Source organism: Brachyhypopomus gauderio, chromosome 12 (assembly GCF_052324685.1).
Source record: "Brachyhypopomus gauderio isolate BG-103 chromosome 12, BGAUD_0.2, whole genome shotgun sequence".
In the NCBI taxonomy this organism is placed as follows: domain Eukaryota; kingdom Metazoa; phylum Chordata; class Actinopteri; order Gymnotiformes; family Hypopomidae; genus Brachyhypopomus; species Brachyhypopomus gauderio.
The window spans coordinates 10,839,873-10,864,853 of record NC_135222.1 but is presented as its reverse complement, the minus strand read 5'-3'; the positions used below and the strand labels follow the sequence as shown (position 1 = coordinate 10,864,853).

The window sequence follows — 24,981 nt, the reverse complement described above, 5'->3', positions numbered from 1 at the left end:
GCCTGTGGTGGGCCTGCCACAGAGGAGGGTGTCTTATGTTAAATGGTCGAAACACCTAAAGATACTGGGGTACACAACTGATGATGTGTTGCATACAGTTACATCACTGAGTGGTCCAAGCAAGGTCTCAACTGGAAGCTGAACTACTTGGGATTGAAACATCGAGTCCTTTTGTGTAACTGATTTAGGCAATAATGTCAACAAGTAAATGTCTTACAAGTAAATCTGATCGATAATATGCACCACAGGAAAGCCTTCGTGGCAAGTTCTGGGCACATGACTGTCACAGTGGGCAGTCATGGTCTGGTGGTAAAGGAACTGGTCTTGTGACTGGAGGGTTGTGGGCTTGATTCCCAGACACTAGGCCATGGCTGAAGTGCCCTTGAGCAAGGCAGTTAACAACTACTGCTCCCCTGGCACTGGGCTAGGATACCACAGCCCCCTAGTGACTACTAGTGTGCACTTTGTAAGTTGTTCTGGATAAGAGCTTCTGCTGAATGCCCTAAAATGTAGTGCTTTGACACGTCTCTCTAAACATTTGAGTGTGAAGGTATTAGCTTGAACACTTAACTGACTACCTCAGTACGAGGTTTGATACCAGTTCATTCAAAGATGACCTACCGTTTTCAGAAGATTAGGCTAGCTAGTTGTCTAGTCTACTACATCTGCTCCTGGACCCCATTAGTACAGTACAATAAAAGAGATTATTTAGGAATGTTCTGGTTCAATCCATATTTATGTATATATATAGATACCTGTACTTCAAATCATATTAGGTAAGTCTCTCAAACCCTGGCTCCATTCTATCCCTCAATTCTATCATGTATTATAACTTCAGATAGTTACATATTTGGTCTAGGTTTGTTTTATATTCTTTCTTCAGAAATAATTAAAATGAGTTTCAGAAAACATGTGTAATCCAATGCAAGACAGTGTACTAGAATTCTATTCATTGCAAATGCAGTTTTATATTAAAAGATAGCAAAGGAGTAATTCACTGTCACACAACACAGTTTGTTAGTATTGCAATGGGGAAAATACATATACAGTCTTTATATATTTACATCTAAATGACAACCAAACAAAGAAATTATAAATATCTCTTTTAGTTAACTTTACAACAGTTACATGTGTCCAATATTTTTGAAACAAAGAGTATTCTGTTAAATAACTGGCAACAACCTTATTATTCACAAGGCTTAGAGAAAATAAAGTGGTTAAATAATTCCTCTCCAGTGAGTAAAATAAAAGGGACTTTAACGTTTTGGCAATGAAATATTTTTTTTTTCTGCTTTCACAAAGTCAGACGAAGTTATAACTAGCAATCTAGCTCACCTGTGTGTGCATATTGCTCATGGTGTGCGGCTTCTTAGATTTGCTAACTCAGCTAGCTAACTCACCTCTAGCTGTGAAACCACTATAGTTTACTGTTTATTTATCTGGTGTTAATTTATTTTTTGCTTTTTTATATTTTGAAAATCATTAACTTAATAATTTATCCAGAAGCATACTACAGTTGACTGTTGTTTGAAAAGACTAAGAGTGAATCGCTAAAATGTACCAGTAAAGTGTTTTAGTTAAAAAATGTTAAAAGTGCCCAAAAAAACAACTTTTTCTAAAACTAAAGCTTTCTGCCTATTACCGTTGTGGTTCTCAATTGCAACTGCACAAACAAATATAAAATAGTATAGATCAATTCATCTGACTTTGGGCCAGTAGGAAAAGCTCAATAAATTGGCAAAATGTTAACTATCCCTTTAATAAATGTTGAAAAAAATCCCTTTGTACAAAAGCCTATACAATAAATCAACACAACATCTTTTAACACACATTTTCTCTCCATTTTGAAGCCTGTACAGTATTTTCTGTCAGCAATTTTTGAAATATGCAGGTACAAAAAGGAAGCAGGTTACACGTAGATATTAAATGGCACACTAGATATAATTTCTAGTTGTTTTGTGAGCCAACAGTTAGAGCTTCAGGTAAGTAGCTGCCAGGACCATCCCTCATTGGCCTCAGTACTGGGTGTGTATTGTAGCAGCAAATCAGCATGATGCTGAGATTGGAGAAGTGACTTCAAGACACATGCATCTGATAACACAAACCTGTGGGTTTAAAACATCTCAAAGTGACTCCAATGACAACAAAAGTACAAAACAAAAAGTTCAAAGCATTGCTTAATGCAACATAAACTCTTTTTTTTCTTAAAATGAATGTTCAAATAAATGGTCAGTGGTATATAGTTACACACTTGTGATAGCTCTATGAATTTCATAGAAAGCTACATGACTAAGTGCATGGTGCTTTTCAGGTTCTAATATGGTTGCTCAACTCTAACCACAATGTAAAAAGGGAGAAATGCCAAATATATCTCTCCTGAAATATAAATATAGTGAATAAAATCAACAACAGCATTTGGCACTTAAACTTCATTCAGACTACTTTCCCCGAGGACAAGTAACGTTTTCATGTCTTTTTCTATGTCATTCTACTTTAAACTTGCTCAATTACCCCATTTAAGAAATAACTAATGCTGAAGCAAAAAAAAAAAAAAAAAAAAAAACCTAAAACCTAAAACAAAAACAGCCTGTAAAACATTTCATCTGATGTGACGGACGATGAGGGAAGAACTAGCGATGTTCATAACACGGCCACGGTTTTGTTCCATCTCTCCTTAAATTCGGGTTGTGCTGCGTGTCTGAAGTAGACCATGACGTGACTGACCCGAACACCGTTGTGTGGGATCATAAATCATAGAGATGTCCACAGAGGGAGAGAGAGCACTCTACCCTTTGGCATCATTAATTAGTCCTGTGAATGCACGAGGCCTTTAACAGTCTTAGCACTTTTAATTAATGCAGGCAGGGGACATAATGAAGAGCCCACTCAGAAGTACAAAATGTTCATAAATAGGGTTCATAAACGTAAGATGAGAGGTGAGGCAGATGGAACACTTTGCTATGCTGTCCATGAGCAGAGTATCTTGCTTTCAGCTTACATCAGAAGTCCACAAAAAAAATTCATAATTTTATACACAACAATGCTGTCCCTGTATACAAAAAGACTCCCGATTTTCCCCAGCATTGTTAAAAAAGTTTTTACTTGTTCTCTTACTGCATTATGCTGGCTGTAGGCTCTGCAGGTCTGTTCAGTCGTGTGTGTGAAATGGGGGCGGCCCACAGTGGGGGATGAGCTCCAGCCAGAGGGGGAGGAGCCAGGGTGAAGGCTGGGATCTAGTAATGGGGTGAGGTCAAGAAAAGATACTGGACAGAATGATAGTGTAAGAAGCTGGGGAAATAATTTGTGTGTGTGTGTGTGTGTGTGTGTGTGTGTGTGTGTGTGTGTTTGTAGGCCAATCAAGCACCTGCATACTTTAAATAGGCTATTAAACATTTCTGCTTGCTTTTCTTCTGTGCCGTGTGCATAGATGACCCATTTGCCTACTAAATCTATTAGCTGCACAGCTATAGTTGCTCAGATATATACTGCTTAGTCTAGGCTTGCTTGCATTTTCAATATGTAGGTATGAGTGTGTGTGTGTGTGTGTGTGTGTGTGTGTGTGTGTGTGTGTGTGTAACCTCTGAAAGAAGGGGTTTGTTGAGAGTAGCATATGCTTTCATTCCTGTGTTGAGCATGTATGTATTTTGTGTAGATGTAGTTGTTTAAACGTGATCATTGTGAGATCACACTTCACTCTCAGTGGAGGGTTTGCGGTTGGGGACCCAGCCAGTGTCTGGATGGGCAATGTGACGTTGGGGCGTGGCCGCTGGGGCTGTATTTAGACTGGAGCATTCGGATTGGTCGCCCTGCAACAGCTGTTCGGTCTCAGTATCGTCCAATGAGGCCGAGCTTGCTTGCAAGGAGACGGTATCTGTGCGCATGCAGGTGTGAAGTCCGCCCCCTCGACACGCCTTCAGCTGTCTCAGGTCCTCCCAGTATAGCTCCTCCCCAGAAAGAAGGCACACCCCCTCCACAATCCGGATCTTCTCTCTGGTGTAACTGCCCTCTCCAACACCCTGCACAAACACAAATGTTTTTGATTAAGAACAGTGGCAGCAAAGAAACACCAGCATCCCTCAACAGAACCACTGTTCACTGTTGCTTTGTAAATGGAGCATGTAGGTTCACAGCACTACAAGCAGTTCAGCACAGCACTCAAAATGACAAGCTACAAGATTCATGCTTGTGGATCTAACAGGCAACCTCAGTTCACGATTTAAAGAGTTATTTTAAATCAGCCCATGACTTTACACAGAAGTATTTAAACAGCAGAAACTCCTATAATTAGTATTAGTTTCAATGCTTAAATAGCATTATAACTCAGTATTCTAGATCAATATAAATTATGATTAAAGGGAAACGTATATGTGGAAATATGTCTCCGAAGAATTTAGTTAAACTTGAAGCAGCAGCCAGGATGGATCCTTGGTTACGCTGTCTGAAGGGTCAGACACATGCACGGTACTGCAGAGGGAGTAGAGCAGCTTCCCTTTCCCGTTAATCAAAGTCTCAGCTACAAACACAGCACTACGTTCCAAACGGAGAGGCCCCGGGCGTCTCCCTGTGCTATTCCACTACCTTTTCCCCCCCTCGCCGCTTCGATGAAATGAATACAGCGCATCAGAAGATGAAGGGGGACAGGGAGTTGTAGGGGTGTGAGAGCTGTGATGGGGGAGAGGGGAGGAAGAACCAGTGTGAGCAGAACGTCCGTCATGCCCTCCGAAGGCACACCTGCGGCTCTCATCGGCAATGAACACCGGCCGCCACTGACATTGTCCAGCAGATACGAGGGTACACCAGTGGGATCATACACATCACACCCGATCCATTCATCCAGATCAATGGACACAGATGTTCATGGTATATATTAATTTTGTATAAAAATGTTGACATATGAACAAGCTAAAAGACGAGAAACGCAGCAGACATACCTCTTTTTTATATCGTAACTGATTGTATATTGGAGGTTTCTGGGCAGCCTCTATCTTGACCTCCTGTGTTGACGTTCGATATGATGGATTGCTGTAGGTAAGGTTGCTAATGCCTGGATCAGCAAACTTTGACTTTTTGTGCCTGAGAACAAAGACCAAAATGTTTAGAGATATCAGTGTTAGTACAAAGCTAAAGCTGGTATAAACCTAAGAGCAATAATACATGATGTAACTGAGCATCTTTAACAATTTAAGATTATGTAAATTATGTAAACATAATTTAAATGTAAACATTATTGAGGCATGCGAAGCATGGCATTTCTTTCGACATTAAGGTTTGAGCCTGTCTGTGCACCTACCTGTAAATGATGAACACAGCTATGAGTATCAGAATAGCCAGGACCGTCAAGGCTCCACCAATCACATAGCTGATATGAAGCCCCTCCCCTTTATAAAAGAAGAGACGTGTGCTCGTCACATATGGCACCAGCATTGGTAATCTCATGTCTTATTAGATGCTGTGAAGAAACGCTTCATTCCTCACCGTGTGGAGCCGTCACAACGTTGCTCTGAGGGCAGCCCTCCATACCAACAGTCTTATCTGTACAGCTGAAGAACAACGACCCGTGTCACTTTAATGAATAATCCTACATCAAGCAAGCATTTACATTTCATACAAAATTGGGTTTGCAGCTTGAAGGAATAAGGGAAAACAAACGCAAGCACGTGCTTAGCATCATGTGGCATCTATGTACATTCCATGTATACATTCCATAACTTTACTACTTTATTAATTTAATGATTATTTATAATTAGCCCCTACACACTCGCGCACACACTAGTGCGCACACACACACAGAAATGCTCCTCATAAATGACTTCATGGAGATGTTTTCAGAATAAGCATTCTATAACTCAGAGAATGTCTGCTTCAGTGTGCTTCAGATAATGTCCGCTTCAGTGAGATGCAGACATTCTCTGAAGCAATCTGCTCCCGCCCTGACCACTTTCTGCATGTGTTTGTGCTTACAGAGTAAGTAGAACTGAGTGGCACTCGCTAAGTCGCTAAGCAACAACATCCACAGAGATATGAGAGGTAGATTCTGATGTGGGCTGTTGTCATAGTGGCATCTGGCCGTGCCAGAACAAGCCACCTTCAGCATCTCATATTGCCTGCAGCCATTACTGGTACATTACTGGTACATTACTGGCAGGATGTTTTAAACCAATCAAAAACTGGAGTGGGTGGTTCTGCCTCCTGCAGCCCAAAATTAGAAACCATGGAGAAGAGAATGGACAGAATGATGATGGCGATATGGTGAATATCCCAATAGAAAAACAAAAAATATTTCTTTGAAGCATGTCAGGGAGAAAATATTGTAAGGACAGTCACAAATTAGGGTACACAGTGATAGATTTAAATGATTATAGGCAGGTCTTGAATCTAAAGGGTTTGAGATGCGAGATGTCTGGGTGGACTCGCTCTGGTTCAGCATGAGGCCGAGATGGTAAGCTTTATGATGTTTGGGGAGACCTACTTGAGCCCAGGGTGGAGCTGCTGAGGTGTGTCTGTGGGGCCTTTGGCATGTTTGCTGGGGGCCTGCGTGCTGGCGCTTCCCTTGTCAGGCACCGTGGGGACGTAGCCAGAGACTGTGGGAGAGAAAAATTAGGAATCAAATCAGCATGTGCACTGCAGAGCCTCAGCATGCTGAAGAAATAACAAGGCTAACACACTAACGGTGCTGCTACTCTCATCTTTAGTGATGTTCTGTATAATGAATGTTTTTCACATTTCTCACTCTAAAGAATATACAAAGAGGTTATGAAGTGTGAACTCACTGGTGGAACATGGTCTGCCATCTGCCTCATCGGGACATGAGCATACAAAGCTGTTCGTCTTTGCAAAGCACAGGTGAGTACAGCCCCCGTTATTCACGCCGCAGTAATTTGTGCCTACGGACACAGGCCCCAGACAAACACACTTAAGTACCTCTCCTGTTTTCAAGAACGCAGGCAGAGTTTCTGGGTGTTTCTCAGAGTAAAGCAGGGTTACCCCCATTATGTTCAAATACTTCACCCCAGAAAAGTGAAATGGCACAGTGATTCTGCCTACCAGTACTGTAACCACTATAGGCAGTACTGTAACCACTCTTACCAGTCTGGCGGTGGGGTGACACCACTATGATATCCATGAGCCCCTCCACATTAGCCAGCACAGTCTCCTTATTGCGGCCGGTGTGCTTTTCCACACGCTGGATGGACTTGGTCTGCCAGTCCGTCCAGTAGATCCAGCGGTCTTGCTGTGAGATGCGGGGGGAGAGAGGAGTTAGAGGAGAGGGCACCGGCTTCAGCTGTGGGCGGCACGAAGAGCAAGGAGGGGGAGGAGAGAAAGCAAAAGGGGAGGGGCATATCAGGAAGGGAAGAGAGGGAGAGATGGGAAGAAAAATGGGGTCAGAAATGGAAGGATGTGGAAGGGGAGAGTATGTTAAGGGTGGAAAAAACAGTGGGTGGGTGGGTGAGTGGATGATCGAGTCCGGGGTGAGAGACTGAGTGTGAGTGGGGAAGTGAGAAAGTGAGTTGAGGTGTGAGAGAGTGAGTGGGGGAGTGGTTAGGAAGCTGGCTGGATCCCAGACACCTGAGTGAGAGCAAACGGGTGCGAGACCGGGCTGACAAGGATTTGACGCAGTTTGCCGTTCAGGTCGGAGCTTTCAATACGGTCCAGGTGTGCGTCTACCCAGAAGATCCTGCAGACACACACACACACACACACATACACACGGTTTCAGCCTGAAAATGCCAGATGTGTGTAAGACCCAAACATGGGCGTGAGAGCTGCACTTCCCCCACAGTTCCTGCCATGAGCGTTGACGTGCTGTGAGGTCTCTGCCCACCTCCTTCATACCTGCGTGTGTCGTAGTCAAGCGTGAGGCCGTTGGGCCAACCCAAATCTGTGTTGATCAGAACCTTCCGGTCAGACCCATCCAGATGTGCACGCTCGATCTTAGCAATGTGGCCCCAGTCGGTCCAGAAAAGGAACCTATAGAAGCGATCAGAGGATCTGGGTCAGTCACCAGAACGGCCTCTAGGTGTGATCGCCAGTGTGAGGACAGGTGTGCAGTTTAACTATGCATTATTTAAATAATTAATCAATAATCAAGGTAACCTTTAAAGAGTTTCAACTGGAATTTAACAAAAGGTTGCACTGTTTTATAACTGCTCTGTTGTTTTGAATGAAGCTTTCATGGTTTGAATATTTCTCAATCATACACAGACTTCTATCGTATGCATGCCTTGATTTTGTTCCTTGCAAAGAAAGTGCACAATCTTGCAGTACTCAACAAGAACTAAATCAAAGTTAGTCATAAACAAAGAGCAGCATGTCTTATATGGAAGTGGTACAGCTAGAGACCCACCGAGGGCCCGGCATGCCTCCGCGAGCAGCTCACCCTTTGCTGGGGAACACGGCGATGGCCCTGGGTTCATCCAGACTGCTGTTTACTAGAATTTTCCGTGAGGAGCCGTCTAGACGGGCCACCTCGATGGTGTTGCGGCCGGTGTCGGTCCAGTACATGTTCCGCGCCACCCAGTCCACTGCCAGACCGTCTGTGGTCTTCAGCCCCTGACTGACCACCGTCTCCATGCCGGTGCCGTCCAGGTTCACCCGTCTGCGTTGGAGGGAGAGGCGGGCATTAAACACAGCAGCACAAGCTGGTGACGAACAGCTATGACGGGAATGTCCAATAACAATTCAAGGCATTAGATGAATGTACATCTGAATGTTGAATGAATGAATCTGACATCACAAAAGATGTGATGTCAGTGGGAGCCACTGTGGGAAGCAGGTGTGCAAGGACGTCCAGAGGACAGGAGTACTCGTCTGTGTCCTTAAATGTGCTGCACTCAAGACTAAACAAGCTTTTGGTCAGAACAAGTTCCCAATGTGATGTGATATAAATTTAACATTTCAGTTAAATATACAGTACAAATCAGGTATCACAGTGCTGGTGTGTACTGTAGTAAAATCCAAAGTACATGTACTGATGAGTAACTTCTGGCTAATCCACACACACACACACACACCCACCCACCCACCCACACACCCACCCACACACCCACACACCCACACACCCACACACACACACACACACACACACACACACACACACACACACACACACACACACACACACACCAAAGCAGCCCTGGCAGTGCCTCTTGGTCACCTGATGACGTCCAGAGACACGTCAGTGTAGTAGAGCTTGCCCTCCACGCTGTCGTAGTCCAGCGAGATCACGTTGTGCAGTTCAGGTACGGGCACGTGCACGTCTGTGTGGTCCCCCGTGTCCAGGGAGATGCGGCGCACGCTGACACGGTTGGAGAAGAGCAGGTACGTCTCGGGCATGTCGTCGCACGACTCGCCATCAGCCTTCAGCAGGACGCCGGTGGGGCAGGCGCAGGTGGTGCCGTTCGGCCGCGGCAGACACAGGTGACTGCAGCCGCCATTCCGCCGACCGCACCGGTTAAAACCTGATGGAGACGGGGGGCAGGGGCACAGCAGTTAAGGTTCGCCGGCCAACGGCGAGTACTTCAGAAAATCATCAACAACTGAACAACCTCTTATTAATCACTCAGCCTGAAACTGTAGTGATTTACAAGTGCTCACAGCAATAACAGAGGTAACAAAAATTAACCTGAGCAAAACAAAATAAATCAAAACAATAATAGCCCTCCAGAGTATTTATCTATAAGAGATATAGAGATATTAACATACCATTAGCATAAATATCTATTAAGCATTTGCATAAAAAGGCTTTTAAATGTTGTGCTTTAAATGTGTGGGTAAATATTTGATTGTAAAAGGAATAAATGCTATCCAAAAGTCTAAAAGATTCAAAAATAGCTGACATTTTAACCACCAGGGGGCAGAATGGGCCAAACAATCTGTTAATCAATCTGTGTAATCTGTTACTCTGAAATTTGCTTCACTAGAGACTTGACACATTTTACTATTTAAAAACAACTGTCTGAAACCTAGTCCATTATGTTTTAAATGGACACCAATTTGCATGCTGTATACAGAAATACCAAGGATTTAGAATTCTTAACTTTCCAAGGGAGCTGTATTTTTAGATATGGAGCAGACCAAGATTGTACCTATTGTCACTCACATTTAGCAGAAATTCCCTATAAGGTTGTGCTACTGGCCCTCTAGTAACTTGTATACGTGTTGGGACCAGCAGGATAACACATGATTGCACTCTCTACATTTGTACATACAAATTAACATTTACATCATTATATTAATGAATTGATATTAATCAACCCTGCATAAGTTAAATTGATGACTCTGCAGTTGCAGTACCAAAAGCAACTGTCTAGTGGAAACATTCACACAGACAGACGAGACGTTGCATTACGTTTAAACATCTGTACACCTGGCTACTTATGTAGGGTTTGTTGGCTCTAAATCCACCATTCGTGTGACTATAATATTCCTATAATATAACAATGAGTAACAATGATTTAGTACACTCATTATGCAAGTTCCTAAGAGTGCTGCACATGTGTTCAGCTAATCTGCTAATGTGTTTAACTTGGCTGAAATGTCTGGGCAGACCCATGGACATGCTAAACGTTTGTGATTTCTAAGACTTTATAGGACACTACAAATCATATGTACGTACTGCTACACCATTTATTCAAAGATCCTCAACCTCTAGAAACCAAAAAACTGCACATAATCTATTACCAGAATTGAGATTTTGAAGTCTTTTGTGTTAGTGTCCTGTAATAGGGTTTGTGCAGGAACGCCAGGTGTGGAGCGTCGCCTACCCTGGGGTCTCCCACGGTCCACGGCCTGAATATCCATGAGTCCTGGGAGGTTGGAGCGGACGGTGATTATGTTGGCGCCGGTGGTCTTGTCGGCTCTCTGGATGCTCCGGCTCTGCCAGTCTGTCCAGTAGATGTACGGGTCGAGCAGCGAGAGGCCGTAAGGGTGCTGAACAGGAGACACCAGGGTCCTGCGGTTTGACCCATTCAAATCAGCCGCCTCAATCCGCTTGGGGGTGGGAGCATAGAAAGACCAGGAGGCTTTAATCAACGACTGAAGCCTCAGCATGAAGCCAACATGCCTGTGCCAGATATATTCACTCAAATTACGTAATTACATCAAATTTTGGTTACATTTAAAACATTTATTTAAATGAGACCCAAGGCTAACTCATTCAATCTTGGGCTCAATCTAACATTTACAAGTAGTAGAATTAAAGCAGACATTGGTATAATCTACAAACTGACTTGGAGTCCACAGCGGACATTGTTAGGATACTGACCTCAGTGTGTGCGTCTGCCCATAGCAGCTGTGAGCCGGCTTTGTCTATGGCCAGGCCGTTGGGCCAGCCCAGATTATTACTGATGAGGACCACACGCTCCGACCCGTCCATGCCCGCCCTCTCCAGCTTCGCATGTTCACCCCAGTCCGTCCAGTACATGAACCTGCAGCAGAGATAACCTGTTACACAACGTCTGTACAGAGAAAGTTCTGGAGCACTTCCAGGGGAGATGTAGGAGCTTGACTTGAACTTTGCAACAACTTATAAATCAGGGATGCCCAAATCCTGTCCAGAAGGGTGCTTTGATTTCTCTGTCCAAAGGCAGTTCACCAGTTAATCACCAGGTTAAGAAGGTTTGTTAAATGTTTCCAGAGCTGTGCTGGACTCCAGCCAACCAAGAAGGATAATGGGCACCTCTGTCTGAAATGCTTAAACTGCCTTGCTAGAAAACTGGCCAAACCTTCAATGACAGTATTTACAACTTGACCTTAGACATCATGTTTGCCACCATTTTACATCATGGCAAATTGGGGTACTAGGGTGCAGCACGAGGCATGAGGAGTGGTGGTAAGGGAGGAAGAGGGTGGCATGATCTTCACTGACCCCATTTCGTGGTAGAGGGCGATGGCACGTGGGCTGTCCAGGTTACGCCACACCAGAACTTTCCGCATGGAACCATTCAGGTTGGCCACCTCAATCCGATTGGTCCCCGTGTCCGTCCAGTAGATCTTCCTGCCCACAGAGTCCACAGCAAGGCCATCGGTGGTCATCAACCCTAAACAGTGAGTGTTGGACAGAGATTCCCAATGAATGTAGCATCCATGTTCATTACAAAATATTCACAGAGCACGTACAGATTCTTTTGGGGGGGGGGATTAAACACTGGTGTGGGAATCTGATGTGATCTAGAGTTTAGTCACTTGTTATCTTCTTACCTGTGGAGATGATGTCCTCGTAGCCTGAGCCATTGATATTGGCCCTGCTGATCTTTTTCAGAGTGCTATCTGACCAGTACACTTTACCTGGAGGAAGAGGACAGGATATCACTATAAAGAGTCAAAGTAAACTTATTTATACAGCCCCTTTTACAATAAATGTCACAAAGCAGCTTTATAAGCGCATGGATCCAAATCCCCAATGAGAAAACCAAGGACAGTGGCTTTTAGGAAGAAATCTTGGGAGGACCAAGACTCAAAAGGGAACCCATCCTCCATTGGGTGACCCAGCTAGTGGAAGTCCATATTTCTAGTCCATATTTCTAGTCCTATTTCTTAGCCAAGCAGTCACAGTTCCTCCAATGTGGAAGTTGAGCCTCAGGTAGGAGTCGCATCAGTGCGCCCGCTGGTGGCATTGGCACATCCATCTACGACATCCACATCCACTGGTAACCCAGACCGTCTTCTAGGTGCTTTTAAGGAATTGTCTTTGTGGGAGCATGTAGAGAATTTAGCTAAATCGACCCACTGCTCTGTGGTTGTACATGCAACTTTGCGCCTCTCCACTGCCTTGCCATGTGACTGCTTAAGTACAATCGGATGAGAGGGTTTCAAAACTAAGGTTGCACTAGGTCTGAACCAATTCGGAACAGTACATATCCCAGGATTTAAACTCAGGTAAGATAGCAGGGGTTTGAAGCAGATGGCTACAGGGACCCAGTTCGGTGTTCTGTTATTTTCAACAGGGCATTACTTTCTACTCCTTAAGCCAAGAGGAGAGGCTGGAGCAGGCCGTGGCAGTGCGCCAGGCCCTAAAGGAAAGGAAAGGGCATGTACCTTCTTTGGGATCCACTCCAATAGCAATGGTGTTCTTCATAGATGTATTAACAGCCAAGACTACATCAGCAAAATATGGAATGTCCAGAGAAACCATTCTGATGTCAGTCCGTCGGGCGAAGACTAGGAAGCTATTCATCCCTGTAAGAAGTGTTATATGTAAAGATGAAATGTGTTGACACACATGTACACCTGCACACAGATGTGCACGTGAACACACAACACACATATACACAATCAGGTGTACACACGCACATGCACATCCCCTCAGGCGCACGCACACCTCATATGCTCAAACCAGACTAGCAGTCCACAGAGACGTGGGACAAAGTGGCAGACTTGGGTAGCTGTCAGAAGTTTTAAAGGGTCACTCCCTGTTTGCCTCAAACACAGACCATTCCTAAAAGTTCACAGCCATCTTTAAAGATGACCCTTCAGCCTGGAGGGATATTGCACCTGAGCCTCGGATTTCAAAGACAAAAGCACCAGCCTCAGGGAAGAAGTCACAGGAACGTGAAGATGACAAGCCAGGGTAATAATGCACGGCAATGCAGATCAGCACATTGGTGCCGGGACCCGGCTCACCACTGACAGTTCAGCAGAAGGCCAACAGAGGATTTATGGGGGCCACATGGAATCTGGGCTCATGAAGAAAGGGGGTGCAGAGGGGAGAAAGATGGCAGCAGTCTCACCTGGAGTGCAGGTCTTGCCGTCCACCTGGAGGTTGATGCCCGTCGGGCAAGCACAGCTGGAGCCTTTGGAAGCAGGAGCCAAGAGACACAGATGACTGCAGCCGCCGTTATTCACAGAGCATGGTGTCTGCACTGGATAGAGAAGTTAGAGAGAGAGAGATAGAGAGAGGGAGGAAGAAGAAGAGAGAATGTACTTCTGAAGGTCTTCATGCTGGTGCTCAGCTCAATCCGTTCAGCTTCATTGTGTGACGCTGTTCTTTTCCCCTTTTACATTTCTAAGGTATGATGCCCTTCCAACTCCCAAATGCTTCGATATGACTTCTACCTGACCCCCATGGAGAGCCCAGATCTCAGTGCCGCGAAGGCTACAACAGACATCAGGGAACACTTTTATGTCCCGGGGATGGCGAGAAGAAGAACCCGATCCATCAGGGACAGCCTGTTCCTCACCGGCTATGAGCCCCGGGAGCTCTCAGCCCGACACCGCGGAGCAGAGCTCACTTACGAACAGCCTGAATCCCCTGTCTGAAAAGCCAAGCAACCGGATAGCACCGAGCAACATTCCCCTTGTCATTACAGCCCCAATGCAATGAGGTCACCCTTCCCATCTGAATAGAGGGCTCAGGACAGGTACACAAACCTAACACTGAAGAGGTGTAGATTTCAGCCAGTGGGAAAAACTGTCCATCTTACAAGGGCAGAAGGGCTTTTTTGTGTGACAAGCAATTAATATATTGTCACTGATATGTAAGAAAACAACAGCTACTGCTAACAGTTTTGATGAGTTTTTTTAACTGCTAGAAAAAATTTGATCCATATCCTCCCTCTCGCTCACTAACAGCAGTGGACGAAGGCCATGCGGACTTCCTCTCTTCACAGCAAACAAGCTACTTTTTTTCCAGTGAATGCCACCATATGGCCAAGAGTTGCTGTATGCCCCAGTGTATTTCCAGGAGAATGCTAATCAGACACCAGCAGACCTCCAAGGCACCCAACTACATCATGACATCACATAATGAAGGAGAGAGAGTCTGAGAGGACACACACACACACACACACACACACACACACACACACACACACACACACACACACACACACACACACACACACACACACACACACACACACACACACACACACACACACACACACACAAAGACTACTGGTGTCTCTACAAATGGAATGCTGCCAAGTGTCATCCACACCCAGTTCATGGCAAATGGCTATACAGCATGTTAGGATATAGACGAGTCAGGCATGCTGACCTGTGGCTCGGTGCCGGTGGAACATATGGATGTCCATGAGGTTCTCTAGGTTCCCCACTAATGTAGAGCGGCCCAGGCCCGTTAGTTTGTCGGCGCTCTGGATGCTCTTGGACTGCCAGTCTGTCCAGAAGATCTTGTCTTCATGCAGGGTCAGCCCAAATGGGTGAGGCAGCTGACTGCCAATCAAGACCTTGAGCAGAAGACACATGCAAAAGAAGATATAGCTTACAATTTAAGAGTGACCAACATTGCCTTCTTAGATTTTAAGGGCAACATTGTTTGGATCACTCAAATCAAGTAGCAGACTCTAACAGAAGCAGGATGATGCACCTGCTTAGAGACTGATGCACTTACCTGTCTGTCTGACCCATCGAACTTGCCAAACTCAATGGTCTTCATTCCTGCGTCTGCCCAGTACAGCCTCTGGGTCTGGTAGTCGATGGCCAGGCCGTTGGGCCAGGTCAAGTTGGTGGAGATGATGACACTGCGGTTGGAGGCGTCCATTCCTGCCCGCTCGATCTTGGGGTTAGCTCCCCAGTCTGTCCAGTACATGTACCTGCACAGGCCAATTTGTTAGCAATAACATCCAGCACTCCCAGTGCCTCCCTAGTGCGTAATGGTGCATGTGGGTGCTGCATCACTAATACTCACCCCCCGATGGGGTCCACAACTATGTCCCGTGGGCGGTCCAGATTTTCCCAGATCAGGACTGTGCGCATGCTGCCGTCAGCATTGGACACTTCAATTCGGTCTGTCCCTGGTGGGGACCAGACAGGACAAAAGAAGGGTGAGGGGGTATCTTAAATGTCTTTACTCATTAAACATAGGAGTGCAACAGTACTGCTAAATCTTCATGAAAGATTTGAGTCATAAAGGAACTTATACAGAATAAGGAGATGTAAAGGGAGGGTGGAAGTTAACTTAAACTTGTGCACACCTGCATCAGTCCAGTATAGTTTGTGCGTCACCCAGTCAATGGCCAGACCAGCAGGGCTTTCTAAACTGGTGTCCACTACGACCTGCATAGACGGTTGTGTTAGTAAGCCAACAGGTGTACTTCTATGTTTCTTCCAATAGGTGGCAGTATTTCCCAATTTTCTCTATAAGGCGAGAACAGTGGCTGCAAACTTTTAACAACCTTCGCATTAGTAGCAGGTCCACACTAACCTCCTGCTGGGAGCCATCCCACAGGGCCCGATTGATGGAGTCTGTGGTGACGTCGGTCCAGTAGATGTGCCCGTGGCGGGCATCCCAGTCCAGAGCCACGGCATTCCGTACGTCGGCCAGTGGAATGACGTCGTCCGATTTATCTTCAGTGTCGAAGCTGATTCGACGGACGTCCGTCCTTCGGGCAAAAAGCAGGAACTTGTCAAGACCTGATCAAAGACCAAAGGTCTCCTGTCAGTGCTCCACATATCAACGGGGTGGGTTTCATGGCAACAGCAGACACACTCCACAAATGAGCATCAGAAACAAAACATAATGAGCTGTACATTTACATACTGCATTTCTGAATGCACTTGTGGGGTCATTCATTTGATCAACAAAACACTATTTTACACATTGAAGTAGCATTTTAATTTTTATGAAATCAATTATAAAGCAATGGCTCTATGTAATTATGTAGAGGTAAGGTTTAGAGGACAAAATGACATTTGCTACTCACTCAGGGCACAGTTATACTGGTCTACTTTTCTGAACCCTGTAGGACAGGCACAGGTATAGGCTTTGTTGCTAGGGAGACATAGGTGGCTGCAACCCCCATTATTGGTCCCACAGCGATTGCGACCACCTGGAGCCAAAAATGAGAAGAAGAAATGAGAAGACGAGAAGAGTTTCATTTTACATCTAGTTGATATCCAGTGGGCCTTTACACAACATCTTATCAGGAAAAACACTTACAGACGAACCAAGTTAAATAATTGTTAGAGAGTACGTAAAAAACAAAAAACAGACCATCTTGTTCTGAATTCAGGGTTTCTAAACAGTCAAAGCCCTCAGGCGTGAAGAGGTAATGAAGCATTCAGTGGATGGAGATGGAGGTCTCCAACAGCCCCACCTGCAGGTTGTCTCTGTGGGTGGAGCGTGTGGATGTCCATGGGGAAGTGGAGTTTGTTACGGATGATCTCTTGGTTCTTGCCCGTGAACTTGTTGGCGCTGTTGATGCTCTTGGTATGCCAGTCTGTCCAGTACAGACTGTCCTCAAACACCGTGATGGCAAATGGATGCGGCAGTCCTGTCGGGGACAGAGGGGGAGACGGGAAGGGTGAGTGAATGACTGCAGAGAAAAAGGTGCGGAGAGACAGATAGGGTGTGAGAGAAGTGGAAGAGGAGAACAAAAGAACAAAAGAAACGTCAAGACTGATGAAGAGAAGCCGTTGAAGAGCATATAACAGGCCTTGCCCGAGAAACCTCTGCCTTCCACCTACGATGCACATTCTTACAACTCAGAAGTTCTGATTCCGTCATCATGTCTCAGGTCTACGTACAGGAATGATTCATACCCCCTCAAAACTCTTCTGAACAGCATCTGAGCGAAACGAAGTGTATTTAGCGTGCTTGGGAATATGCCATTATGCTCATGTGAACCACATGACATGAACCACATGAGCGTTAGATGAAACGAAACAAAAATTAATCATTTTCACATGCTGTTTCCAGCAGTCCGAGTCCTAATCCAGGAGATCCAAGGGGCTCTCGTCACCACGCACCCCCACCCCACCCCACCCCAGCTCACTCAGTCATTCACACCCTACATTACGCTTAGCTGTTGGTGAAGATGCACCTTATCTAAAGTTGTGAAGGGTTCTGCACATGCCATCTGAGCTCCATTTGACCTCTAAATGGTGGCTGCTTTTAATTAGCATGTTTGTGGTTAGTGATGTTTGGTGAAGTGATTAAAGCGAAGCTGAGCAAGTGGGGGCTGCTGCTCTCCACCAATCACGAGTGGGTTTGGACTGAGGTCAAGTACTGAGGACACACCTCTCTGGTTTATATGAGAAGATGTCGAGGCAACATGATACAGAGGCGGAGCCATCACCCTAGCCCCTCCCCCAAAGGCCCTCCTCCTCCTTAATCAGAAAACCAAATCCAAGAGGCCTGTACAAGTCCTGGTAAAGCTGGATAATGACTGTGCTCCTGAAGTACTGGGTGGCCTAAAGATAATGCATTGCACGTTGCTTAAACACACCTGTTTGAAGAACAGCGCTATCTTACAATCGAAGATAGTGATGAGTATGTTCATATTTTCAACAAACATGACAAAGTATGCGTCACCCTCATTGCCTCGTACAACAGACGGAAGCCTCGTTCTCTCCACCCCGTCCCCGCCTCCTCCAGGTGTGTGTAAATGGAGAAGAGGCTTGTTTCCTGATCTTATCCGGGACAAACATGAAGCATGGCTGCACTTCAGACACACCAGCAGGCCACTCTTCCCGCTGCTGTTTCTCCTGCCGCCCCTTATCAGTACCATCGCTCTCTTTACTCATGGTCCTTCGCTTCCGTTTAACCCGCTGGCTTTTAGTCTTCTGTGCAGGCATATGTGCATGTGCGTGCGTTTGCAGAGGGGGCGTCGTGGTAGGGGCTGCCTTCTGTAGCAGCAGCTGTGCGCACAGCTGCAGTAAACAGGGACAGATCCACAGGTTTTGTACCTTCCCGCCCACTAGACAGCAGGCACGCGCTCACACCCTCTTCTCAAATGCACAGACTTCAGTTTTTTTTTTTCCCCCTCCAACTCCTCTTTAAGGTAGAAACCCCCACCCCTGCCCTCTCTGACCGACTCCACCCGTCTCGGCCCGGCTCAGTTTTATGGGATCGTTTACTCCATGTGGGCGCCATAGTTCCCGCTACCTCTGGAGGAGACCGGCTCCCGCTTGTGACTCGTGGAAGGTTCCAGACTTCCCCGGAACGTGCTCGCTCCTCCTTGTGTGGTTGCCCGCAGCTGGCTTCTGGTCCCGTTTTTGTTTGTGACCCGCAGGGGCTGGAATTCCACATGCCGGCTGGGAATGCCAAGCGGGAATGCTAAGATGGAGCGCCTCTTGGCCCGTGCTCTCTCCGTAAAGCCTGCTTTCATGTCAGATCTCGTTACACTGCCGTAAAACCCCTCCCCGAAATCCAAAGAGCCAATCACACAAACCCTGCCATGTCCCTGCTGCACTAAGAGTGGAATGAAAACTGCCCCCTTTCCACATTTGCCCAACTAAGCCACCCCCTTTCCCCATTACCCCTGCTCCTGCCCCCACCCCCTTATCTTCCAGCATCAGCTCTGTCCAGCCTTCTGGTGTCCTGGCCTGTCTCCTACAGACTCAGGCGCCTAATAAATGTCCGTGTTGTCTACCCAGTGGGACTGGAGGGTCTGCTCATTGGATGGGAAGTATTATGGGGTGTAGGTACCAAAACCAAGCGAAGTTCTTCAGCGCATGGAAAACTCGTGATGTGGAATGCGTCTAGACTTTGCTGGGGGATTCTCTCTGCACCTGACTGAGCATTAACGAAGTCTCACAAACATGACCCCAAAACATGGGAAAGGCTCTGGCTCACACAAACTCAATTTCCTCCCTTAACATTTATTCCAGGGCCAACTTTATTAAGTGAATTTTTGTGTTAAGTCAGGTAACTGGAGCCTGCAGACCAGTGCGATTGTGCGCTTGTGTTTGAAAGGATGTGGGTGTTTTAGGGAGAAAAGGGAAAACGGAGAGAGAAAGAGAGAGGAGGAAGAGAAAAAAATGGTGGAATAGAGAATCTATTCTTCCAAACTGGTTATGACAGAGGTCATGTAGGCTGTGAAAGAGGGCATAAAGAGAACGGACAAAGGGACTCACTGTCATGCTTTGTGATGTGATCTAAATCCACCATGGCAGATTAGCTGCTCATATGATTTCCGTTCACCGCAATATCTCTATGGAGCTTTTCACATTTTTATCACTGTTTGTCTTTTAATTGTCCTGCTTCTGATATAACTGAAATAATTATTGTGGACTGGGTATGCCATGACCTTTTCAGTCCTCTTCTGTTTTGCAACATTCACATTCTGCTTGTGATTACTGCCTGCTTCCAGCTCTATACTTGGGAAATGGGAGTTCAATAAGGCAGAGAGGTGCTGTACCTTGGCTGATGACGGCCTTCCGGTTCTTGCCGTCCAGATCGGCTCTCTCGATGACGTGGTGCTTGGCGTCCACCCAGTACATACGATGGCCAGCGTAATCAATGGTCAGCCCATTGGGCCAGAACAGGTTGGTATCTGCGATGATTTTGCGGCCTGAACCATCCATGTTTGCATATTCAATACGCGGCGTGTTGCCCCAGTCTGTCCAGTAGATCTTACTGAAGGTGGAGGATGGAAAAGCCAAAGGGTAGTCCACCAAAAGGTAGGTAGATGACAACGGACACAGCTATTGGACAGCAGATATGTGTTATGACTTATAACTGTTCTTCATTAAAACTGCTGATGGCCTTAATTCAAGGGTTGATAATGGATTTGCGAAAGTGGTGTCATATATACCATTTTCTTTCAATATGTGATAGATTGACTAATAAAAGCTTCTAAAGTACATGAAAATATTTTCTCTTAATTTACATTAAGCGTGATCAATGAACTCTACCCAGAGAGAAACAGTTAACCAGAATCTGTTGTGTGTGGAACCATTGATTTGGTGACAGAGCGGGCCTAGCGAACCTTACCCTTCAATGGGGTGCAGGGCGATGGCTCGGGGCTTCTCCATGCTCTGCCATATGAGCACCTTCCGGTGGGTGCCGTCCAGATTGGCCACCTCAATGCGAGATGTCCCCGAATCTGTCCAGTAAAGTTTATCATGGATCCAATCTATGGCCAAACCACCTACAGAGCCAGAACCAAGTGTCATTCAGGAGTCAGTGGTGCGTGATATACTCCAACATCTCTACTTGCTTTTTATTCAGAGGAAGGTGTACTCGCTCGCTTGGATAATCACAAGCTACATGGCCAAAACTGTTGCCAATTAGTTGCAATGATTAATGCACACAACATTTCGCTCTCAATTTAGGCAACGCGGAAACTAATTTTCTATGCTGTAAAGTTTTTTTTATAGGCCAGGGTCAGCTTTTTACAGTGTTCTACTGAAAGACTGACCTCCTGGACAACACGCTTACAAGGTTACGAACGGATCAGCCAAAATTAAGTCAACAGGAAACTGGGATTTCTTTATGAGCCCACAAGAGTCAGATGTTAGTATGAGTGATCCCATATGGGTCTCATTTTGGGGACAGGAGAAAATGGCTGTTAAACCTGAAAGGCTTCGCAGAGTTGGGGCCGTGAACGTCTTCGAGTGTCCAGACAGCTGCCCAGGCAGTAAGAGAACCATGGTACAGACCATAAAATGTGTAAAACGCAACAGGTGCAGCCCTATGGAATATCATATGTGGACTGCACTGCTCGGCACCAAGGCTATTGAAACATGATAAGTTGTTCACAATATTTTACTACCTTCTTTTTGGGTAGGTATATAATTTCAATAGTTTTTTGAGAGATCACTTAATTTCCCGAGGCAGGGGGTTGTGAGGTGTCCAACAGAGAAGTAGTTACAGAGGAGAGGAACTAGGAGCTGACAGTAAAGAATGGGTGAAGGGTCATTGGAGCTCCTCCTCGAAGAGCATCTGCCATGTACCTGGGCTCTCCAGGCCAGTGGAGACCACCTCCTCCACATTGCTGCCATTCAGGTTGGCCTTCATGATGCGGTCAAGCGTGACATCGGACCAGAAGACCAGCTCCTTGCTGTGATGGAAGTCCAGAGCGATGGCGTTCTCCAGGTTGTTCAGCAGCAGGGTGTACTCGGAACGATGAGGTAAGACCTGCCGGATGTCAATCCGATTTGCAAACAGCAGCACGGGTTCTGGGCCTGAGAGAGCGAGAGAAAGAATTCATATTTTACCATTATCTGTATGAAATGACCTGGCCAAAGCATGATAATATAATAGTATAATAGTATGATAATAGTATGAGAATATTAATATTGTGTTGTAACTTTATCTTTACTTTAACTGTATCTTTTTATCCCTAAAGAGTCTAAAGAGTTTATGTTAAAAATAATGCTTCACCTGATATATGCATTTGATTTTGAGTCATGTTTTTAGACACCTTAAGTCATGCTCAACCCACACCTGCCTTTTCATTTAGACCCACACAGAAAAGCCCTAGGCAACTGGCCCAAGGCGACTGGCCCACACACACACACACACCACACACACCACACACACCACACACACCACACACACCTTGCATTTTGTCATTTTCTACCTTCTCTCTTCACGCTCCTTCACTTCCAGCAGTTCTCAACCTACAGTCAATAATCCTCCTCTTTAGCTGCAGGCAATGCAAATGAGCAGCCGCCGCCATGACAACCACCCCCACCGGCTCCTCCAGGTTCATGAGTTTGGTCACAACTACTACGAATTTCAGAGCGCAAACGCAAGGGCAACATTAAAGGCCACAAGGACTACAAAAAATAAAGAATAAAAACCTCCAGGCCCGGCTTTATGAAGCCAATGTAAAGTTTGTTTTCCGTTCTCCAATTCATATTTCAACCACAGTTTGGAAAACTGTTTTACTCTTTTTTTTTTTTTTTTTAAACCTCTTGATTATATCATTCTACTTCCATTTTAAAATTACAAAGTCAAATAAACGGTTAATGTTGCCACAGGAACATGTGGCCAAAGGTAACAAGCTAAAACCAAAGGAAAAATAAATAGGAGCATCCGAGAATGAGGAACTGGTGGTGTGGAGTACCTGAACCCTCCCAGCTTAACCAGAACCAGACGTGGACTGGTGCGACACACCCCCCACCCCCCACCAACCCACAGAGAGGAGACAGCATGGGAATGAATACACGCTGTATGTTAGCACATCGCAGCGTGGGTAGGGAGAGAAAGGCAGAAAGGAACAAGAGGAGAGAAAGAAAGATACAGAGCAAGAAAGAGGAAGGAGAGGGAAGAGGAGAAAGGAGAGAGAAGAGGAGGAAGGAGAGGGATGAAGTGTGCAGTAAACTCACCCAGAGCTTTGCAGCTCCTCTTGTCAGGCCTCAGCTCATAACCCTGAACACACCAGCACTGGAAACCCCCCTCGGTGTTGGTACAGCCTTGGCTACAGTAGCCTTCATCAGCACACTCGTCTAAATCTGGGAAGAGTCCACAGGACCAGGAAGGGGGTGGTGGGGGGAAAAATAACTCTGTTAATAAAGTCAAAGCTCATCATCGTTAAAAGATTCAGTGGGGTTGACTGATAAACCTCAGCTGTGTCTCAGCTGGGCCAGGACCGCACTGGGGCAACTCCACCCGGAGTGGGTGGAGCACGAAGACGGGCGTCTGGAGAGGATGGAGGGATGAGAAGAGTGAGTGGGGGAGAGAGGAGATGTGCGGGAGCTGCCACTGGCTCACTCAGCCGCATACCGAGCTGCCTGCTGTCGGGACTCAGCAGCCCGGAAACACAACCGCCAAGAACACTGAGCAGACTGTGGCATCTCCTTAGTGAGCTCAAGGTGTGTGTGTGCGTGCGTGTGTGTGCGTGCGTGTGTGTGTGCGCGCGCGTGTGTGTGCGCGCGCGTGTGTGTGTCAGACGTGACGACTGCCTGCAACGTCCCCGTGTGTTTGGTTTGGCGCCGTGCTGGGTGCTGTCCTGAAGGTGCGTGCGTAAGCAGACAGAGTGAGTTTATTCACAGTCGCAGCCGAACTGTCCCCGAGTGTCCTTCCTCCAACACGGCCCCAGTCCTCCAATCACGGACCAGCACCTGGTCTCTTTCTCAACAGAACTCAGAGGAGGCCCAAATCACCTCACCTCTTTCTCTCCCCTCTCTCTCACCTCATTTCCTTCTCTCTCCCCCCCCCCCCTCACCTTGACAGGTTTTTCCGTCCTCTGTCAGTCGGTGGCCAGTGTGACAGGTGCACTGAACCAGTCCTCGAGACATCTGACACTTCTGCGAGCAACCACCATTATCCACATTACAGTTTCCTTCACTGGACCTTGGGCCTGCATGCATACACACACATACACACACACACAAACACTCTGCATCATAAGAGCAATACTGATGGTGTGTATGCATAAGAGTTCAGTGTGTGTGTTTGTGTGTGTGTGCCAAGAGAGAGAAAACTCACGGCAGTCCTGGTGCGGGTGTTCGTCCGTTCCATCTCCACAGTCGTTGACTTCGTTACACACCTTGCGCTGGCCGATGCAGCGGCCATTTCCACACAGGAACTGATCGGAGGCGCAGGGCGGAGCTCCTGGGATGAGCAAGCAGAGAAGCAGCAAACTGATCAGCCAAATACAGCAACAGAACCGGATCAATATGAAGCTGGTGTTCGACTGGTGGACACACACACACATACACACACATACACACACACAGCATTGACCTGTATGCGAAGGGATGTCCCAGTCAGGACACAGAAACACATCTGAGTGACAGGACAAACCGTGAGCTCTGATAAATCTTTACAGATGAGGCTCTGAACCTCGCTGGAACTGCTCAGCCCCTAAACCTGCCCAAACACTCCAAACCTAGAGTCAAATCAGAGTGACACGTGGCAAAAGGCCCATGGACAATAAGCAAAAACAGTGACCTCTGTAACATCCCCTCGGGATCAATAACGTTTTCTCTATCTATTAGCGTAGCACAAAGGAGGCGACAGCTCATGTTTCAGGTGCCCGTGGGCTGTAGTGCAGCAGTGTACACCTGAGCGCCGGGCCCTGCTCCGCACACACACCGCACGCTACGCTGCGACCCGCCCCACGTCCAGTGGCTGGACCTTACCTGTCTTCTCACAGCCGTCTTCATCACTGCCATCCGAGCAATCGTCCTCTCCATCGCATCGCCACGACAACCGGACACAGCGGCCAGACACGCAGCGAAACTGGTCAGCCATGCACATAGAGGCAGCTGGGGATAGAGGATTAGCATTCACACACACACACACACACACACACACACACACACACACACACACACACACACACACAC

At 46.4% G+C, this 24,981-nt stretch overlaps 1 protein-coding gene across 6 annotated transcripts in view; it reads right to left on the bottom strand.

Annotated features, from left to right (window-relative positions):
- Nucleotides 1-943: 943 nt before the first annotated feature.
- Nucleotides 944-24,981, bottom strand: part of lrp4 (low density lipoprotein receptor-related protein 4) — an 83,994-nt gene continuing 59,956 nt past the window's right edge. For 3 of the 6 annotated variants that reach the window (XM_077023114.1, XM_077023119.1, XM_077023117.1), the window contains 31 exons: nt 24,775-24,900; nt 24,119-24,244; nt 23,856-23,990; nt 23,017-23,142; nt 21,637-21,867; nt 20,675-20,831; nt 20,100-20,317; nt 17,055-17,231; nt 16,662-16,787; nt 16,163-16,371; nt 15,933-16,014; nt 15,647-15,752; nt 15,350-15,551; nt 14,996-15,185; nt 13,728-13,859; nt 13,036-13,176; nt 12,199-12,285; nt 11,867-12,038; nt 11,264-11,426; nt 10,764-10,989; nt 9,155-9,458; nt 8,378-8,596; nt 7,834-7,968; nt 7,567-7,675; nt 7,087-7,282; nt 6,771-6,884; nt 6,470-6,581; nt 5,476-5,540; nt 5,291-5,378; nt 4,932-5,073; nt 944-4,016 (listed from right to left, as the gene is read on the bottom strand). In XM_077023114.1, the coding sequence (XP_076879229.1) occupies nt 3,684-4,016; nt 4,932-5,073; nt 5,291-5,378; nt 5,476-5,540; nt 6,470-6,581; nt 6,771-6,884; nt 7,087-7,282; nt 7,567-7,675; nt 7,834-7,968; nt 8,378-8,596; nt 9,155-9,458; nt 10,764-10,989; nt 11,264-11,426; nt 11,867-12,038; nt 12,199-12,285; nt 13,036-13,176; nt 13,728-13,859; nt 14,996-15,185; nt 15,350-15,551; nt 15,647-15,752; nt 15,933-16,014; nt 16,163-16,371; nt 16,662-16,787; nt 17,055-17,231; nt 20,100-20,317; nt 20,675-20,831; nt 21,637-21,867; nt 23,017-23,142; nt 23,856-23,990; nt 24,119-24,244; nt 24,775-24,900 (4,949 nt within the window). In that variant the 3' untranslated portion in view covers nt 944-3,683. Of the gene's footprint in view, nt 4,017-4,578; nt 4,767-4,931; nt 5,074-5,290; nt 5,379-5,475; nt 5,541-6,469; nt 6,582-6,770; nt 6,885-7,086; nt 7,283-7,566; nt 7,676-7,833; nt 7,969-8,377; nt 8,597-9,154; nt 9,459-10,763; nt 10,990-11,263; nt 11,427-11,866; nt 12,039-12,198; nt 12,286-13,035; nt 13,177-13,727; nt 13,860-14,995; nt 15,186-15,349; nt 15,552-15,646; nt 15,753-15,932; nt 16,015-16,162; nt 16,372-16,661; nt 16,788-17,054; nt 17,232-20,099; nt 20,318-20,674; nt 20,832-21,636; nt 21,868-23,016; nt 23,143-23,855; nt 23,991-24,118; nt 24,245-24,774; nt 24,901-24,981 lie in introns of all 6 variants that reach the window. The other 3 variants (XM_077023116.1, XM_077023118.1, XM_077023115.1) reach the window with 3 other exon arrangements.